Here is a 21,364-nt window from a genome sequence, read left to right as displayed (position 1 = left end):
TCCTTTTTTTTTTTTTTTTAATTTGAACTCCCTGTGTTCTGAGGGTGGATTTTAAGTCCTGAATAAAAATTATATGTTTATTAACCTGTTGTCCCATTTTTGTGTTGCTCACTTACCTCGCAGATCGCTTTTTCAGATGGGTGGGTCTGAGCAGACCGCTATGAGGAGCAGTCGCTTTCTCAGACGCGTGGGTCTGAGCGGACCGCTATGAGGCGCAGTCGCTTTCTCAGACGGGTGGGTCTGAGCGGACTGCTATGAGGTGCAGTCGCTTTCTCAGATGGGTGGGTCTGAGCGGACCGCTATGAAGAGCCAACTCGTCGTTTGGGCGGAGGTCCTGGAGTTGATCGGCCGATCTTCTGAGCAGCATCCATCAGGTGAAGACCCCGTGTCTCGAGCCCCACGTTGGGCGCCACTTGCCCCGGCCAGCAGGGCTTGTAATTAGTAGAGCTCGAGAAGGGGAGATACCTGGAAATGGGACAAGAGAGGCGCAGAGAGAAGGAGACCAAGCAAAGAGTTGTCAAGGTCTCGTTTATTTGTAGGCACAAGCAGTATATAAAGGCAAAAACCACAAATTTGTAAGAGGAAGTGGCTAATCATAAAATGATAAAGGAGAAACATATTGTACAGTAACAGTTATGATGAGATACAGTTGTTATGTAACAGATTAGGTCATTAAATGAGCAAGGCCATTAGTACAGTCATTGGCACGTCTGTGCCAGTGAGGTGATTCAGATGTAAACATGGAGGCGGTTATGTTAGGCTCAAAAACAACTCTAAGAATATAAATATTTGGTCTCCTACATATCAAGGCAGCAACTTCTATGATTGTCCAGAGATTTGTTCCAGAGGTTCGACCTAAATTGATGTGGGAAGGGAGGGCGGGATGGGAAGAAAGCAGAAAGAATTCGCGTGCGTCATGTACACGCACTAACTTACCGTGGTAAATGTAATCATTGCGTGCTGCAAACCTGGAATAGTAAAAACTAAAAATTAAATTAAATAAATAAAAGAAATTGTAGGAGGCACTGGGAGGTGAAGAACCAGGACAGGCGATGAAGTCTCCCTAGCGAGCCCTTCTGAGCACTGACGTGGGAGGACCAGTTGGGGCTTCTGGGGGAATCCAAGGCTCACATGTCCAGAGTGGGGTGGCCAAGTCCCACGGACGGCACTGTGGGAAGCAGGACCTTGTGCTGTCACTGCAGGCTCCACCCAGGGGCCCTCGTGGGGGCTGGGATGTGTTGGACACCAGGGAAGCAGGGCTCAGTGTGGGGGCATGGGGAGGGCGAGAGGTGCCAGCGCCTGACCAGGCAGCACCACAGCCCACCGTCCTGCATATTTAACTGTGCAGCTCTTATTTTATTTTTTAAGACAAAGTCTCGCTCTGAAGACCAGGCTGGCCTCAAACTTGCAGTGATCCTCCTGCCTCAGCCACCACCTTGTGCGGCATCGCACCCAGCCTCCAGGTTTCCTCTGCGTTGTGGCTGGGATCAGCCTCATTGTGGAGACAGCAGGGCTATCTGGGCAGTCCTGACCTACACCCGGGTGAGTGCTTGGCTTCCCTCACTGCTTAAGTTTGTTTGTTTTTTTCTGTTGTGCGAGTAAACTCCTCCTTATCTGTTTTCTAGCTGACAAAATTTTATAGCTATCTCTGTATCTGTTATTCTTCCTCAGTTTATATCCTTAAAAATCATGTATGGTCTTTGTCATGTGACCCTTAAAGAACAACCCAAAATATACGCATGTGTTCAATGTGCTGTCTTTGGCTGGGAGTTCACGTAAACTCACTCCTCTGGAAATAAAAGTGATTACATGTTTTAAAAATGTTTCCATAGCCCGTGGCAGGAGGATTCAGATGGACAGTGGTTTCCACAATGCTCTTCTCTCTGAAGTGCTAACCCAGCCAGGTCTGCACCGGCCAAGTCACAAAGACAAAGGCACCGTTGAGGACAAAATTCCCACCGGAATCTCACTTATTTCTTATTTCAGAGGCATATTTTGAAAGACTAGCATTTCAGGCACTGTTTCGGATGACGAGGACCAGCAACTACAAACAGCAAATCTGCTCCTATAAAGTTCAGCCTTGGTTTCAATCCCAAAGAAAGACAAAAGTAGATCACTATGTGCGAAGAAAAGCTCAAGCAGGATAAGAGAATCAAGGATGGGATTTGACTATTTCAAAAATAATGAACAGGGAATGCCTTTTTGGAAGGCCGCTTTTTAAAAAAAAAGCAGTGGATAAGGTCTTTATTAACAGGTATTTGCAGCTTGTTGACTTTTTTTGGGGAAAAGAATTAAGTTGGAAACTTTTATTATAATTTTAAGATCAAGTTCTGAAAAGCATTAACATGGTCAGAAGTGAAACAATTAAAAACCCTTTGGGAAGGTCACCCCCTCCTTCTCTAAGCTGGGCACCAGGGCCTTACGCATGCGCCCTGCCCCAGCTTGCTGCCCGGAAAGGTGGCTTCCGGCAGAGACCGGAAATGGGGAGAGGCCTGGGGTAGACATACTGAGGCTGCTGCTGGCCTCTGGCGATGCCCCTTTTGCCTCTGCAGAGCAGTGATGTGGTTTCTCTAGATCCTAGATCCCCTCAAGTGCACTTAGAGGCATGGCCTGTGGGAGGAGCCTGGCTGTGGGGCTCAGCGGCCCTGCTGTTAGGTGGGCCTGGTGGGAAGGGCTGGGTCCAGGGCTGCGTCCTGCAAGGGCGATCTCCCTCCTGCCCCTCCCTTCTGGTCACCATGATGTGATCGGCTTCCCCCTGCCGTGCTCTCTGCCACGCTGACCTTTGGAGCTGGCCAACTGTGGACAGAGATGTGAGCCAAAATAAGCTGCTTTAAATTGCAGGCTTGGGGTATTGTGTCTCACCGAAGAGGAAAGTGACTGAGTCGGTGCTCTAGAGTCAGGGACCAGCACACTTATAAAACGGACACCCAGCTGTGTCACGTGTGACTTGTGAAGTGTCCCTTGAGGAGGGGCCTCCGGATGGCCCAACAGCTGACAGCCCCACTGTGACAGATGTGGGAGTAGAGCTGGCCCTAGCAGACCCAGGAGCCAGAAGGGCCAGGAACGGGCTGCAACTCGAAGGTCTCCTCAGACTACACAGAGAAACCTTGAGAAAGAAAGTGTGAGGGCCTCCGGGAACAAAGGACAGCATGTACGTGTGGGCACACACGCACGTGCATACACCTGCACTCCCTGCAGTTATGAAGGTGATGGCCAAAACACTAAGTGTCACCAGACTAACAGGACGAAGATGGTCCTGCTGTGAGCTCAGCAATTTGGGAGGGTAAGTGAAGAACAGAAAAACCTGTGATAGAAACAAAGCAAAGCACAAGGAGATGAAAATCATGAAAAGAGAAGGAACTTGGATAGTTTCAGGAGTCAGACATAAATGACAGTAAAAATTCCTTAAAGGAAGAGAAAAAAAGAATAAGCAGAGAGCATTAATTAAGTAGAAAATAAAATTTCCTGTGCTGATGAAAGACTACAGATTCACGAGGTTCACTGTCTCAGAATTAGTTTGAAAAACTATGACTTGGTGGTATTGTTACATTACAAAAATAAGAGAGCTCTGTATTTTAAAAAAGGAGAAAGACAGAGGCGGGAAAAGAGGGGGAATGGTGAGTCTTAGCGTGTTAAAGATGTAAAGTAACTTGCAATGTGATCACGAGATCAGGACTTTCTGAAAAGAATGTGTTAGTCGTCCACATCTGCAGTGCGTGGGAACACACCCTCCGTAGGGAGCTGGTCTGTGGACACAAAGCATCTTAGTCCTTTTCAGGTCCCTTCCCCTCCACCCCCGCCTCCTTTCATCTCTCAGTCCCCTTCCTTTCTGCAAAAGATTTATCTCCCTGGTTCCAATTATCTGTCTTTTATTTAGCTTTGTAAGTTATTTATGCTTTGGGTTTTTGATATAAAAGAAACCATAAGGCGTTTAACCTTCTGTTTCAAGAAATGAAGACTTTTGAAACAAGAGATAAATTGTGAGAGAAATGGCAATGGTAGCCTAACCCTAAAAGTTGATGAAATGTCAGAGGAGGATGAAGCTGTGCATGGGGTGGGGTGGGGCCCTGAGCTGGAGGGGAGCTGACTGTGTGACTCAGAGGGGATGGAGCAGGGGAGAGGAGCTGACGTGACGAATATAAAATACTCTAAAAATGTCATGTTCTCACGGAGGGAGTAGTCAAATAAAGAAACTTGACAGAAGAGATGACTGTGACTTTATGTTAACATAAGAAATAGACAAATGCTGCTTATGTTTGTTAGAAATAAGAAATTAATTATAGGGTCACGGTGTCCCCCCAAAGCCTCATGCGGTCATAGGTTATTTTGGAGTTGGCCGAAGCAAGAGAGTGTGACTGATTCCTGACGAGCCTTCGCCCTGAGAGCACAGGATGAAGGCATGAGTGCTGCCTGCCCTACGCAGTCGAAATCAAAGACTCTAGGGAGGTCTCTTGCTGCTTTGCTTCTGTCTGTCCACCTTACTGCTTTGGAGCCAGCCCATTGGGACTGAAGCCTCTACAGACTGTGAGCTCAATTAACCATTCCCTCTTTACCTTCGGTGTTGGATATTTTGTCTCAGCAGTAAGAGAAAAGAACCTAATACAAATGGTAAAAGCATTGTGTGGAGGTCAGCGGGTCAGTTAGGATGGAAGAAAGAAGGGGATGACAAGGTCACTGCCGATGTAGTCAAATTTATGGAATTTAGGGCCAAAGATAAAGTTAGTAAACATGAAAAGCCAAACTCATGAAAAGTGATCAGTTGAAACTAAGGGGAACTACTGAATCTCTGATGAAAAGACAAGAAATTCTCACCTTCAGTGGCGAAAAAAATCTAATATTTCAAATGAAATGGAGAAAGAAACCTGAAAATAAATTATACCAGGCATATGAGAAACCAGAAATAAGCAGCTATGGAAAAAGTACAACAAGAACAAGTAGAAATTCTGGGCCAAAATATTAAACCAGGTAATTATAAGGCCAAAAAACATGTGCACTAAGTAATGTTTTTAATGAAATACACAAAATGAGAAGTGGAATGATTAGAATGTAATGTAAAAATTAATATTTTTACACAACAAGAAGGACATAGATTACATACAAAAGAGACTTAAGTAATATATGTAAGACACTTACATTTTAGATTCTGTTACTCAACAGTGATTACACATCCTATTCTATATTTGAAGCAGTTGTAAAATTTATAAAGATTGATTACTTACTTTATAAAACACTTTAAAAAGATTTTTTGTAGCCCTCAGTCTTGCGTTACTGTTGTCCAAACCTTAGCTACGTTTACACCAGACCATGTGCGGATTATGCCACTGCAGCTCCATTAGCCACTTTTAAATCAGAAAAAATTCCCTAAATGATCTGATTTAAATAATTACTCATATTATAAATTACTAAGTATTTGGAATTATTGACAGCGTTTACTTCCTGGCTGGAAAAGCGGCTCTGAGGGTTGAATTAAGAACATGAAATATTTTAATTTTATTGAAAAATAAAGTGCCTCAGTTTGTGTTTCCCACAAAACAGAAGCGAGACAAGGTTTCAGGGGCTGAGTTTATTTGTCAGGAGTTAGGGGCATGGTAGGGTGGTGACAGGAGGAAAGAGGGGAGAGGACGGAGGTAACGAGGCTCATGCCGCTGTCCTCGGAGATGGGCTCAAGTCCACGGTGGCCCTGGAGGTGTACAGGAAACGCCCCTCCCTCCCGGGCTGCTCCACAGGAAGGAAACAGCTCTGTTTCAGCTTCCCAGGAGGTCAGACGTGAACAATGCAAATGTGAAAAAGAACGAGGAGCGTGTGGTTATTTTATCAGTAAGGACTCATAAACTAGATTAAAAACTGTTTGCGAGTTTGGGTTGTTAACGTGTTAACAGGATCCAAACTTCCTTTGCCATCACTTCTTCTGAGCTCTGTCTCTGGTCACCGACCTTTGTTTCTGGCCTCTCACTACACCACACTCCCTGCACGCCTTTGCTGATGCTGTGCTCACTTGCTCATAATTGTGGCTTTCATCCTCTCCATGGATTTCTCCATCCATAATACCCAGTTCAAGTCCTGCCTTCGCTGAGGCCGTGTACTGAACAGTTCACGCGTCACTGATGCCCCAACACGTCTTTAGTGCGTGATTCAGAAGATATCGATATAACATATGTCTATATTTCACACATATCCCAACTCAGAAATATTTCATATCTGTCATTATTCATAGTTCATAACGAGTAAATTAATCTTGGTATCTTTTTGAAACAATCCATAAGCACAATTTTACTAACTTTTTGATTTTTACAAGGGCTGTTTAAAGTTTCCCTTAAGTCTCAGAAGAGACCTTGGACTGGAACTTTCCAGCAATACTGGAACTGTTAGGACTCTGACAACTCTTAGAGACGGACTAAATGCATTTTGCATAAAGGGATGCCCCTGGGGCCAGAGGTGAAGACAATTGGTACATACAATTGCTAGTCATGGGTTTAATATTTAAATATATAAAGAACTCTAGAAATTCAACACAAAAATAAAAACAATAAACCAGCATAACATATACAATAGCCAACAAGTATATGAAAAAAACTGTTCAACATCACTAATCATCAAGGAAATGTGAATGAGCTATCACTTCACTAGACTTAGAATATGTATTACAAAATTACAAAAGATAACATGTGCTGGAAAGGATGTAGAGGAAAAGGGAGCCCTGGCACACTGTAGGTAGGAATGTAAGTTAGTACAGTCAACACAGAAGGGAGTATGGAGTTTCCTTAAAAACAGAAAATAGAACTGCCTCATTGGCCCAGTAATCCCTGTACTCAGTATACATCATAGTATATCATTTCAGCATCTGAAGAAGTGCCCAGCAGATCAGAGGAACACAGTTCTGGGGGTTTCTGTGGATGACTGATGTGCCACACAGCAAACTGAGGGGAAGACCCACCCGGATGTGGGTGGCACCAACCAATAGGGCAGCCGGACAAGATAAAGGGGAAGAAGGACGTATTCCCATGTGGCAGCACTCTCATCTTTGTCATCATCGCCTTCGGATGTCCATCTCCAACTTCTTCGACCTTCCACAGCAGACTCACACAGGTGACTTGCCAGGGGATTTCTAGGCCCTTGACCTTGGGCTGGTGCTGAGTTCTATTCCACAGGTTCTCTCTTCTTGGGCTGAGCAGATCCTGGATCCTCTGGCTCTCTGGGAAACAGATGAGTGCTGTGGGCTCTCCTTCCTCTGACCCTGTGAGCCACCTAATGGATCTCCTTGGATAATGAGACATCTGTTTCCTACCGATTCAGTTCCTCTAGAGAACCTTAATACAGTATATAAAGGAGATTAAATCGGTGTGTTGAAGAGGTATCTGCACTCTTACGCTTTTTGCAGTACTTTTCACGGTAGCCAATAAATCCACCTTCATGCCCGACACCTTAAGGATGGATAAAGAAAACACAAAAAGTATATACATATATAACGTGCATATATGTACAGTGGAATACAGCCCTATATAAAGATGAAATCTGGTCATTTGTAACATGTTGATTGAAATAATCCAGGTACAGAATGACATATATAACACAATCACACCCATTTACAGAATCTAAAATGTCAGTCTCATTGAAACTGAGAGTACGGCAGGTTTACCAGGCCTGGGGAGAGGAGGGGAGAGAGTGGCCTGGAAAGGTTGGTCAATGCACACAAATTTGCAGGCAGACAGGAGAAATAAATTCTGCTGTTCTATTGCACAGTAGGGCAATTGTGAATAATAAAGACGTACATTTCAAAAAAATCTAAAAGAAAAGGTACTGAATATTTTCACCACAAAAATAATGTTTGAGGAAACTGATATGCTTACCTTAATTTGAGCATTACCCAATGTATATGTGTATTGAAATATCAAGGGTACCTCAAAAATATGTGTAGTTCTTATGTGTCAATTAAGAAAATCTGAACCGGACGTGGTGGCACATGCCTGTAATCCCAGCACTCGGGAGGCTGAGGCACGAGGATCACTGTGACTTCAAGACCAGCCTGGGCTACATAGTGAGTTCCAGGTCAGACTGAACTACATAATGAGACCCTGTCTCAAAAAACAAACAACAACAAAAAAAATTGTTTGAGGAGATGCTTTGAAATGATGCATATATGCTATTCTTCATCAATTTTTAGGTTTTTACATCAATTGATGACTTTTTTTCCAGAACCAATCATTACTTAAATGACTGAAAAGTGATTGCTACTAAATTAATCTTATTTTTTCAAAGTCTGCTGAACTTTGAAGTGAGAATGGATTGCTGGGGCTGCGGCATTGTACTTGTGTCTGCCGCCTGGGATCCTGCTCATCATCTTGTGTCTCCTCCAGAAAGCTTAGCTGGCATTGCAGTAGAAAGATGAACTCTCAGAGGCTGTGAGAGGTCTCCGGCCTGGCCTGGGCTGCTGATACTAAACACGCCAACTTTGTCTCTGTGTCTGCCAGATTGGAGCACTGGAATTGCTGGCGAAAGCTGGTGATCTTGTCCCTGGTCCTGTTCTAAGAACTCAGGAGGTTTGCTTTTTCTCTGGATACATCTTCAGTTTTGAGGCCAAATTTGAACTCTTGACTCTAGCACCCCACGTGTTCTCTGGAGTCATTTCCAGGGAAAGGGTTGTTCATAATTACTTTGAGCAGGATGTAACTGAGAGGAGCTATAGCTGGTACCACACTGGCTGGCTTCTGTACTGTGAAGCTCTTCTTGAAGGTCATCTCATCCTTGCCCTTGGTGTGACTCTAAAACCTCCTTAAATTTTGGTCTTTTCTGGGATCCGTGTCTGGCTCTTTGATTTTGAAACCGCATTTGGATTCTTGACTCTTTGGGGTTGATATCCAAAGCAATTTTTCCTTGGTAGCATACAGCAGATAAGGTTTTTGGTTAAAGATATCAAAGGGAATTTTCAGTTGCTGTTCTGTGAACTTGGTGTGACAGTGTCTACAATTTATGGCACTGACTTGTTTGTTCTGATGACCAAGAATCCATCTCATGGACTGAGCCTGCCACTTCTGAAGAGTGCTTTGTAGAGTCTCCCTCAGTTGTGTTATGATTTATCTAATATTTTTCTTGTGATTAGATGGCCCTGTAAACTTTGGGATAAAGAGCATAGGCTAAGTGCTGCTTTCATCGCAGGATATCAAAGATATATACAATCAGCATGAAGTAAATGACGGTGTTGACCTTAATTTATCAGGCTTCTCCACTGTAATCCCTCTTTTCTTCTCTCTTTCTTACTATAACATTTGTAAGGGGCTTACAGATGTGCCTAAGGAAGGGGGAGTTAGGCTGTATTAGCTTGAGGGCAGGATAGCTTTATAAATTATTTTGAATCCTATAATAGAAATTGGCCCCTTTTCTGCCCACTTATTATATAAATATAAATGTAGATATACAACACATACATTTCTGGGTACGTATACACACACACACACGTGTATGTACATGTGTACATACAGACATACAAGGCCAGCTTATACTGGCCTTGAACTCACTGTAGAGCCCAAGCTTGCTGTGCACTTTGGTGATCTTCTTGTCTCAGCCTCAAGTGCTGGGATTATAGCCCTGAACCATCATCCTGGCTGAAATTACAGATTAAATGTCTATTGCCTAATGGGGCAACACTCCACAATTCATGCTGGTGTCTATGTAAAAATCTGGACTCATCACTGTCTCTCAGATGTCAACCTGAGCACAGTATGTCTAGAACAAACAGGGCCAGGGATTGAGCTCAGTGGTTCCACCGCCTGGCTTGCAAGTGCAAGGAGCCTGGTACCAAACCCAAACCCAAACCCAAACAAAACAAAGAAAAAAAGACATCATCCCAAAAATGTTGTTAAGCAATTCATCAGTGTTTCTTAGAAAATACCAAAGAGTTACTCAAGAGGCAGAGGCAGGAGGATACCGAGTTCCAGGCCATTCTGGACAACTTAGGGCAACTATCTCAACATAGAACGTGAAAGTGGTTGGGGTGTAGTTCAGCACTGCCTGGATTCAACCCCCAGTACAAGAAACAAAACAAAATAAAAAACACCCCAGAGGTTTTTCAGTCGTATATCATACAGTTGCGCCTTCCTTTTCCCGCACATCTTGCAGCACACGTAGCTCCTGACTGCTCGTCCTCAGAACTCCCCAAATGCTTCTGAAACCAGCCTCCACTGATTGTCACTTTTCTTGCTGTCCTTTCCTTTAAGAAGCCACTGTGTCTTTTCCAACGCAAAGCAGTGTGGCCCCTTTTCTTTCTTCGCTCACTTGGTCCCCTGAACCGTGGTATAAAGCCCAGGCCTTTAAAGGGTCAAAGAGAATTACCTGTTCAGAATAGGAAGGAAAAGAAAGAGGATGCAAAAATATATTATCATTTTTCTGTAACAAAGGAAGCTATAGAGTAGAAAGAATCAGAGTATGTGTGTAACAGCTAAGCTTGATTGGCTTTATGGAATGTCCCGGGGGTTAGCAGAGCACACTCCTTGGCGTGTCTGGGTGGACTTGGAGGCCTGGTTTTGGTGCTGGTTCTGACACCCGGCCTTTTCCTCCTGGGGGCTACTTCCGTGCCCGCTTTCTGGCCTCTGTGAGTAAAGCAGCTGTGCTTTGCTCGGCTCGCTGCCCTGTCTCTGCCCTAGAGCCAGCTGACCACGGCTGTCAGCCCCCGAAACTGAGTCTTTGTTACTTTTCTCTTGTGGCTGAGACAGCATCCCTGACACCCAAAATTAAAGGGAGGAGAGTTTATTAAGCTCAGAGTTTACAGAGGTTTCAGTCCATAATCAGCTGGCTCCAAGGCAGGGTGGGTAGAGGGCCGCAGTTCGCTGCCAACAGAAGGTAGCAAACGCAACAAGGGAGCAAGAAGGGGCCCTGAACAGAGTTTTCCGCCCCTTTTATCTTGCGCAGGCTCCTTGGGGAGGCAGCACTCACGCCTTTAATCCTAGTGCCCCTGAGCCCCGCATCGCACCGTGAGTCAATCCATGAGCCATGAATCAATTTCAGAAAAGCCGCACCTGTGGCATCACGAGGCTTTGGGGCTCCGTCTCCACAAGGGGCACAACGCCGCGAGCCAATCAAACGTCTAAGTGGGGGCTCCAGGTGTTGTGCCAGCCGTGGGAAGCCTACTGATTCGGCACGATGACGGCGATACGGCAAATAGTTTCATGGACAACTTTTGTGTACGCTTCCTACTCATCTGGCAAAACAAATACGGAAAAATAGCTAAAATCACAATACCTGCGTTCTTTAGATATAAGGAAAGTGTGTCAAGACTGAAGTCTAATTTTAGAAAGAAACTGATCAATCGGCTCTGAACAAAAAGGAATGGTTTAGGGTGTCGCGTGAACCAGTTACACGTGGATGGTAGGCACAACTAAGCATGTTTGAATTATTTGTACTCCAAATTTGATTATAAAATAATACTAAAATTCTGCATCAGCAGAATTCAGTTGAGCTGTCTTTTTGGAACCTTTGAGTATTTCTTTTAGTAAGTGACTAATAGTTACTTTTTTAAAAAATGAGACGTGATTAAGGAATTTATGTTCAAATGGTTTTAAAAATTTTAATCAGGAAAATTCCTGAGATATTGAAACATTTTATTGGGACACTGCGAGAGCAGGGGAGGTCAGAAGGGCAAAATTCCGTAAGAGCCGCAGCGGTCAATGTATTTGCTTTCCCGGCTCATTTATATACTTTATTGCCGATACAGCCTTTTGAATAACATGCAGTTAACACCAAGTCAGAAAATGTTATACTCCTGCCTTAAATAGAACCCAAAATGAGTTTTTAAATTAGGAATACTTTTTGAATTATGTTGCAGTTTGTATAATCATTGAAAACTGTCTGGGTTTTAAGTGAAGATAAATATTTCGGGTCTCAAGCATGAAAATGAGGAGGAGCTGCGGGGATGGGGTGCTGGCTGCGGCCCCGCCCCTGCCTCGGCTGTAGCGGCCCCCGTGGGCTCCTGGTCACCAGAGGAGGCAGAGTCAGGAAGCAAAGAAATCCGGATGAAAGCAAAAGTGTCCACGGGCTTGCCCTGAGAGGGTGCTCCGCCACCCTGCATTGCAGCAACAGACTTTATGGGAGAACCAGAAGGCGCTTGTCTCCATCCCGGGGAGGTTCAGCCCCCAGGGGGCTCAGCCCCTCGAGGGTGGGTCGCGATCCAAGCTCCCCAGGACACGCGCACTGCGGATGTGGACAGAGCCGGTTCTGGAGCCTCCCGCATGAAGCCGGGCGGCCTGTCCACGCTGCAGGGAGCCCGCAGAACAAGGAACAGGCTCCTTCTCACTATTCTGCTGGGAAAAAAATCTTCCACGTATTTTGGCTCTGGATGTCACACTTGTTGCGTAGCACACAGCAGGGATTTTTCTCTTGCCGCTGGGCAGCTCGCAGCTTTTCTGTATGCAAACAGAAGCGCTGTACATCAGGTTTTTCTGAGACCGTTCCTCGGAGAGTCAGGGTCCGTGGTTACTGTATCCTTAGTGAGATCTTCTGTTCTTTTATGTTATAGCTGTCATTTTCAGTCACTTTATCACAGCTGAATTTTCATGAACCCTGCATTCGATCACTGGGGCTTCTAGAAGGACTTTGGATTGTTAGAATGATAGACTACATCCCGGAAAAAATACATGTAAGGTGGTTGTGTATGTGAAATGGAGAAAGAATTAAGTAGTTAGTATCTTTAGTGGTAAAATCAGATGAACTTTCACCAAAAGTTGTGTATGGAGGATTCAAACAAGCTTCTTACAGAGGAAGTGGCCGATAAGGAAGGGAGAAAATGCTCCGCGTCTTTGGCCACTGGAGGAATGCGTATGAGAACAGCGTTGAGGTCCCTCTGACCCCAGAGAACACGGCTGTCATCTGGAGGCCCAAGAACAGCGGATGCCGGTGAATAGGTGCAGGGAGAGGAGCCCTCTGCATCGCTGCTGGGAGTGTAAACCAGTGCAGCCGCTGTGGAAATCAGGGTGGAGATTCAAAAAGCTAGAAGCAGAAATCGCCTCTCACTGAGCTGTATCTCTTCTGGGTATCTTCCTGAAGGAGTAAAAGGCATCACATTACAGGGAGCCATGCAAACCATGTTTATAGCAGCACAACTCACAACAGCCAAGTTATGGAAGCCACCAACATGCACACCAGCAGACGGCGGGGTAAAGAGATAGTGTGTCGCACAACTCAGCGGTAAAGAAGGGTGTGTCTGAGACATTTATAGGGAAATGGGTGGGTGCTGAGACCACAATGCTAAGTGAAATAAATCAGACAGAGAAGGATAAATGTCCCGTGGTATATAATATAAATATTAAAAATGAGCAAAATAAAAGAGGGAGGGCAGGAAACGGAGAGTACACTTCATAGAGATGGGAAAGGATCCGGGGCAGTGGGGAGAGGAGAGGGTGAGGTAGGGAAGGGAAGTGAACATGAGCGAGGTGCAAAAAGTGTGTCATCATTTCCTTAGAAGAAGTTAGTTTACTTATTGTGTATCGCACGCGGGTACCAGCAATCAAAGAAGCAGACACTCAGACTGTGGAGTGTTGGAGAGAGGGGGAATGGCAGGCAGAGCAAACTGACATTTTCATTAGGCTATGTTTACAAAGTATAGAAAAGCCAAGTACAGATCTCCTAGACATTCATTTGGATATTGAGAAGGAAATTTTGAGTTATGTTGCTCTTTTTCACCAAGCACCTTTTCTGAATATATTGATTCTCTGAAATAGAAAGAGACATAATAAGTAGTGGGAGTTAAAAACCCAGCCTATTTTCTGGCTACTTGCTGCAGCTTATTACCTTTTTCTTGTATTCAAAGCCTTAACAGTGAGGTAGCAGGGAGAATTATTTGTCTCATTCTTTTGCCATAGGAAGTAACTTAAAGTAGGCCTCAGGATTAAATATTTGGGAAAAAAACAAATCATTCGATTCTTAGTTGTGCAACTCACTTTTCTATCACATCATTAACAATATTTCTTAACATATGTGGATACTGCTCTATGTTTACCTGTGAAGAGCTGTTGCCAGAAAAATTAATGTTGTTTCCTCAGTTTGCTCAGCTAATATGTTCTCATCTAAGCATTGCTACAAAATATCACCGACTGAGAAAATTCTGTTGCCTTTACATCTTAGGTTGGTTGTCAGATGACGTAAATCCGGGGGTAGAGAGCCACCCTTCACTCCTTAGTGCATCATTAACCTCTGAAGACGTACACCGAGTATACGGCCATTACCACACACCTGACAACGCATACGCTAGAAACTGATAAAGCACACTTACAGTTATCTTCTGTGGCTTGCTTTTGTATCAACATGAAATGACTAACTGTAATATTTAAAGCAGAGCAAAGCAAAGAGTTCAGTGTAAAAAGGAGCAACAGAATTCTCTGAGGGGCCAAGATGAATTTGGGCTTTGATGCCACCCAAGCCAGGCAGCAAGATTCTGAATTACCAGGAGCAGAGCCTGGTTGTCATTTACTGTTTACTCACAAGCCCTGAAGTCGTCCGCAGTGGTCTGAAATGTGTCCCAAGCAGCTGACGGTACAGTATTTTCTTCACTAGAATTCACATCCTTCCTTTAGGTCCTCCTAGTACTGTTGAAGAATAGATTACTGTACTTGGAAATTTGCCCAAGACCCCTTAAAAGAACAAAAACATTTGCCCTGAGAAAATTCTGTCCTGATGTAAAAAAGTAGGCTCAGACTTTTGGTAGACATTGGCTAACAAGCAAGTGACAAAAGAAAATGAGAATATGTACTTATTTCTTTGATTTACTGATTTGGAAAGTAACATAGTTCTAGAGCACTGGTTAGTGGAGAGAGTACAGAGATTTAAAGATGAAGGCATGCATTACTGACACCCTTCCCAAACTTACCAAGCCAAGGAAAAAATAATGCAGCACTGATAAAATAAGTTACTTGACATTAGAATGCTGTAAGTTTGCTTTAGGCATAATTAACTTTGAGGTAACAGATTTTCTTGTGCCTTTCATTTTTTTAGCATATGAGTTGAGTGAGCTCTGATAATTACTTTTTGTTTTAAAATACTTAGTTGGGACCAGAGATTTAGCTCAGGGATTTAGCTGCCTGCCTTGCAAGCTCAAGGACCCAAGTTTGATCCCCAGTACAAAAAATAATAATAATAAATAATAAATAAATAAATAAATAATAAAATACTTAGTTGAGGGCCGGGGATTCAGCTCAGTGGCACAGTGCCTGCCTCGCAAGTGCAAGGTCCTGAGTTCGATCCCCAGTACCAAAATAATAATAATAAAATAAAGTACTTAGTTGACAAGTTAAAATAGTACCTATTCAAGGTGTGCAACATGATAATTTCATAAACACATATATTGTGTTTTTGTTTTTTGTTTTTGGTACAGGGGATCAAACTTGGGACCTTGCGCTGGTGCAGCAGGTGGTGGAACCACTGAGCTAAATTCCCAGCCCTATTGTGTATTGATTACACTATATTGTCAACTTTTTCAAAACTGCTTTTCTAGGGGTCTTCAGTGAGTAAGCAGGTAAAATTTTATTTTTGTGTCTTGTTTTCTTTTGATAGTGCTGGGATTGACCTCAGTCTCACCCATGCCAGGCGAGAGTCCTGTCCCTGAGCTGCATCCCCAGCCCCCTGTGTCTCTTAAAAACACCTTTTCCTATCTGCAGGCCGTGTAGCTGCTTTAATGCAAGCACTGACCATACCATGCTACTGCTTCTCCGGCTGCATCTCCGGAAGGCCATTGAAGTCCTGTGGAGTATGGACAACTTATTCAGGGTCAGTATTTGAAGTAAGGCCTCGCACAGTTCAGAGAAATGCTATCCAGGAAGCCAGTGTGATTCCCACAATCTATTAAGCATGTGACATTCTAGCACTATTTTTACGATTTATAAAATGTGAAAGTTTTAGGTTTGTCAGAATTTTATCCATACCATTTTATTTTTACTAATACATGCCTGCAGTACATAAGGATTACATCGGCTGTGGGGAGCTGGTGCACACGCAGAACAAATCTTAATTCCTTTATGTTCCCTTCCCCTTGCCTCCCCTCCTGCATCTCTGAGGTGCTTCTGCTAAAGCTCTCTCTCCCTACTTCCTATTACCTATCTTTTATTTTGCTCTTTCATTTATTTATACTTAAGGTTTCTCGTATAACAGAAATCATGCAACATTTAAACTAATGTGTCTATTTCACTTAACCTTATGGTCTCAAGTTGTACCCATTTTTGTTTATTTGACTCAAGTTTAAGAAACTCTTTCTAGGCTTTGGATTTCTCACTTTGGAAAAGTAAATCCAATTGGCTCTCAAAGAATAATGTGAAGCGGGTGTGGCAGCTCAGACCTGCAATAGCAGCTATTTTGAGGCTGAGGCAGGAGGATCGCAAGTTCTAGGAAGCCTGGAAAATTAGTGAGACCCTACCAAAAAACATTGAAAGGAAGACTGGGAGTGGGAGTTAGGATGTTGTTCAGTGGTAGGAGCTTGCCTAACAAGTGCAAGGTCCTGGGTTCAATCTTCAGGGCTTCAAAAACAAAACAGACACAAAAGATCTCTCTGATAAATGCTGCAATGTTATTGCCTGATTTCTGAGACGTGACAGCCAATCACGAAGAACTTTATGCAGACTATTTAGGTTGAGAACTTGATGCATGACTTACCAGTGTAATGTGTGTTGGCACAGGGGTAATTTTTCTGGAAAAATATGTGTTTTCATTAAGAGAAATTCCCTTGGGATGAGCGAATGTAGTTTGCTTTCTTACTACATTTTCATTACTTATAGTAGATGTTATATATGGCTTCTGTTAGAAAGGGTGAAAAAACCCAAAACTAAAATAAAAAACCTCGGAATTCTTATGACACCTGAAAACATTTCAGAATTGTGTGGGGAACTGGCCTTAATGCAAAGAGCTTAAACTAGCTCTTCTACCTTACCTGAAGAAACAGCAACTTTGTCTGTTTTTTGTTTTCATTTTTTCTAAAATTCTAAATTCTAAAATTTGTCAGGGTGTTTCTGATAACATAGAAGGCAAGATGCTCCAATCAAAATGAGCAAGTATTTCTTTCTCTTGTCTCATTGCTGTGGCTAATATTTCCAAAACTGTATTGAACAGGAGTGGTGGTAGTGGACATCCTTATCTTGTTCCTGATTTTAGTGCGAAGGTTTTCAGTTTTTGACCATTTAGTATGATGTTGTCTGTTGGCTTTTCATACATAGCCTTTATCAAGTTGAGATAAAGACCATCTATTCCAATTTTCATCAGGTTTTTTAAAAATCATGAATGGGTGTTGAATTTTGTCAAATTCTTTTTCTGCATCTAATGATTTTTTTTGGGGGGGTACCAAGGATTGAACTCAGGTCCTTGTGCTTGTGAGGCAGGTGGCAGAACAACTGAGCTAAATCCCCAACCCTTCTGCATGTATTGAGATGATCATGTTTTTTGTCCTTGACTCTGTTGATATAGTGTATTACATTTATTGGTTTATGTATGTTGAACCATCCTTGCATCCCTGGGATAAATCCAATTTGATCAGGGTGTATGATCTTCTTGATGATCCTCTGTAATCTGTTTGCCAGTATCATACTGAGTATTTTTGCATTTATGTCCATTAGGGAGATTGGCCTGTAGTTTTCTTTTTTGGTTGGGTCTTTCCCTGGTTTTGGAATCAAAGTAACACTTACTTCTAGCATTGAATTTGGAAGTATTGCTTCCCTTTCAATTTCATTGAGAAGTTTAAAGAGTAGTGGGAGTAGTATTTTTCTAAATGTCTTGTAGAATTCAGCAGAGAAGCCATGAGGACCTGGACTTTTCTTTGTTGATAAAGTCTAACCTAAAATGTACCAATAAACTTTAAAAAATGAGCAAGTATTTCTGATAAAGTACAGTTGATTAAATTGTATAAAATGTACCAGTGAACTAACAATAAAGGAATAAATACTCAGGTGAGCCAAAAAAAAAAAAAAAAAAAAAAAAAACCAAGGAAAACGGAGAAATGGAAGAAGAAACAAAGCCCAAGGCTTGTTGGAGATGTGGAGTTTAATCCTGAACACCAGTCTGTCCTCCTATCTGGCACATCACCATGTAAGGTGAGCGAGAAGTAAACCTTCCCTCTGGCCTTGCTCCCAGTGAATGACAGAGGGGTCGGATTTCCTGAGCACAGGGCAGGGACAAAGCCACGATGAGCATGTGGCCAGTGTGTCCCTTGGGCTCCATGTGCACAGGACCAGTCCAGTGCGATGAGAACAGGGAGCAGATGGGCTGGATGGACACATATGAGTCAAATTGTAGAGATAAAGTACTAGGATTAAGAAGAGATTTTTATTAAGGTTGCTCAATTCAAAATGAATATCTTGGTTCAGGAACTCAGTTCTTTCCACAGTTCTGGTCACATAAATTCTTGGATATTTTTCTCCCTACCTTTGAGATGTGATTTTATTGAGTTAAGCAATCTTAATATTTAATTTTTTTCTCTTATTTGTCTCTGGATTTTTAAATTTCTTTGTTATTGTTTTATTTTATTTATTTATTTATTTTTGCAGTACCAGGGATTGAACTCTGGACCTTGTGAAGCAGGCAGCGATACCATACAGCTAAATCCATGACTCTTGCTAGTTTTTATGTTTTATTCTGTTTTTTTTTTTTAACCAAGGATTGAACTCTGGTCCTTGTGCTTGTGAGGCAGGCACCTAACCACTGAGCTAAATCCCTAGCCCCAAAGTATGCACTATCTTTTTTTTAGTTTTTATTTTTTGAGACAGGATCTTACTCTGTAGTTCAGGTTGGCCTTAAATTCACTATGTAGCCCAGGCTGGTCTCAAATTCACAGTGATCCTCCTGCCTCAGCCCCCCACGTGGAGATTACCAGTGTGTGCCCTCAAACCTGGATATTTCTGTATTTTTAAATACTACCTTCATCTGCTATTTCAATATTGCTTTAATTTTAAGCATGTATTCATTCTTAATGTGAAACCTCAAAATGTAGTAACACACGTGCTGCTCTCCACATCCGGCTCATTCATCACGTTTTAGGGAAATTGGTTTCTATCGTTCCTTGTTCTGTTACATGGAAACGATGTTTAACATTGTGTGGCATGAATATAATCACTCTTCTGCACGAGTAGTGCTTTTTTGGGCTTTCTTTTCCTGCATTCCTGCTGCTGATTCTAACACCACGATAACTTCAGGGAAGTCGTCTGATAGTACAATGCTTCACTTAATCAGTCCTTTCCATTTTTATTTCGCAGAAACCATCCCAGAGCTACGCTGTCCTATACTCCAGCTCAGGCTGCCACCACTGTGAGGGTGGTAATTTCTTCACCCTTCTTCTGTGTACATTCATTCAACAAACATTCCAGAGGGCCGTGTGCCCGGCAGAGTAATGGATACCAAGGACACACAGTGAGAGAGAAATGGGCCCCTTGTGTATGTCGATGACCTCATGGGGAGAGAATAGTGTCATGAAACAAAGGCGGTAGAAGGTTAAATTGAAAACGTCCCTCAGAAAAGAAGATACAATAACCATGCCATTACAAATGTCACGGAAGTAAAATGGAGGTAAAAATTATTATTAAAAATTTCAAAGGAGGGAGAGGAAATCCATTTGTGTGACCCTTTTACTGCACAGGAAACAATCAGATAATTGAGAACTTTGTGAAGAGTGATTGGGACACAAGTTTTGCTTGCTTTTTCTTAAACTATAAGGTGGTCAGCAAAGGTCTCTCTTTGTAATCCCTCTTTACTGATACTTGGGTAGAAATCTAAAAGACCTGAGAGGCTGAGGCGTAGGAACGCCTGAAGGGAAGAGGATTCCAGCCACACGGAATGAAACGTCAGAGGCACCGAGGTAGAAGAACGTGTCCCTGTGTCTGGGGATACGGAGGAACCAGGCTCCAGGGAGAGAGGGAGGGCGGCGACCAGACCACCCGGGACGCAGGAAGGAAGGAGGGCGCCCCTGGGTGTGCTTGCTCCGCGGTGCAGCCGCAGGCAGGCCTCCCCGACCCTTTGCACTGGGACTTGACTTGAGTCAAGGGTGACTTCGGGGTTTTAGGCTGAGCAGCTAGCAGTGCGCCATTCACTGAGACGCAACAGACCTAGGACGGGAGAGGTTCAGAGTAAGCACACACGTTTGACTGGGAAGCATGAATTTACCTACCACAGCCTCGCCATCCCCAGTTGAGAATACCGGGGGCAGTGTTGAGTGGGTCTAGGGCGCAGGCGAGATGGCGGAGCTGGGCCCGTGCCACAGCCTGTGCAGGCCATGCGGGCTGAGCTGGGAGCCAAGCCTCGGCCGCTCCGCTTCTCAGATGAGCAAAGCTTCTGTCTGCATTCGCTTGGCCGTGACACCTCAGCAAACGCACGCCGTGTTCCTTCCGCAGCCAGGGACCGCGGATGAGGCGGGGCGCGTTCACCGGATCCGGTTTACAACATTTCCTCACCTGCGCTAAGAGCACTGCGCTTGTCTTCGGAGAGCTCCCTGTGAAGTGCAGCTTGCTCACTCTCAAGGCATGCACTGTATGTCTTACGGCAAATTCTTACCCGCATAAGCCTGTTCTGCCTCCCAAAAATATGCTTCCTGCTAGAAGGCTGAGGTGAGCCTTGAGTCCTCTCCCCAACTGCAGCCTGAGTCTGAGTAGGTAAACCCGCACCTCCACACTTGAGCTAATGAAATACTCCATTTTACCTTTCATCTTCTTCTTGTCCTTGTGGGTTTGTGATTTTTGTATTTCCTTATCATTTTGGTGGCATTTTTGGATGGAGCAGAAATAAATGTGCATATTCAAGCTACCATATTTAACAGGTCCAATGATTTTTGTGTCACAGAAACCTGTAAAATGGTTCTTATAGGATTTTCCCAGTTATAATAAATGTATATTATATAGCTGACCTTGCTTAATAACCAAAAAGTGTCTTGAAATGATAAAAAAGGCTTTAAACATTACTCAGTGCTTATTTCTAGCAGTATTTCTGACACTGCACGGTAATTTTGTAATGTATCAGAATACCGTGAGCGGTACTGGGTTACCCTGGGACTCGTGGGATAAAGATTATGTAGAAAAGTCATGTCGCCAAATCGTGTTTCAATGGAAGTGATTTCTAGAGCCTTGCTGTGTTCAAAGTGTGTTATGTAATGTTTCTGGTTAGGACACACAGGAAAAGTATTTGTGAAATGAAAGAATTTGGTGAATTTTATTGTTGCTATATATATGTAAATTTGAAAATTACTAAATATTTCAAAACACAAAGGCTATTTTAAATTTATATATGAAAATAAGCATTGAGAAAATAGATTCTGAAAGATACAAATATTGCCTAGATGAATAAGTTAAGCTATTAGCAGCTTCATTTAGATGATGTTAAGTATTACACGCCAAGACTGCATTTTTTTTTTTTTTTTTTT

The 21,364-nt window shown here is 43.2% G+C and overlaps 1 protein-coding gene across 1 annotated transcript; it reads right to left on the bottom strand.

Annotated features, from left to right (window-relative positions):
* Nucleotides 1-8,334: 8,334 nt before the first annotated feature.
* Duxa (double homeobox A) lies at nucleotides 8,335-9,011 on the bottom strand. The gene is given in 4 exon segments (XM_033763482.1): nucleotides 8,335-8,606; nucleotides 8,609-8,661; nucleotides 8,663-8,870; nucleotides 8,873-9,011. Coding segments are annotated over 4 exon segments (672 nt in total).
* Between the last annotated feature and the right edge of the window lie 12,353 nt (nucleotides 9,012-21,364).

This window comes from Fukomys damarensis, unplaced genomic scaffold (assembly GCF_012274545.1).
Source record: "Fukomys damarensis isolate Sample0158 unplaced genomic scaffold, DMR_v1.0_HiC HiC_scaffold_14, whole genome shotgun sequence".
NCBI classification, from domain to species: Eukaryota; Metazoa; Chordata; class Mammalia; order Rodentia; family Bathyergidae; genus Fukomys; species Fukomys damarensis.
This window is presented reverse-complemented; position numbering and strand designations above follow the sequence as displayed.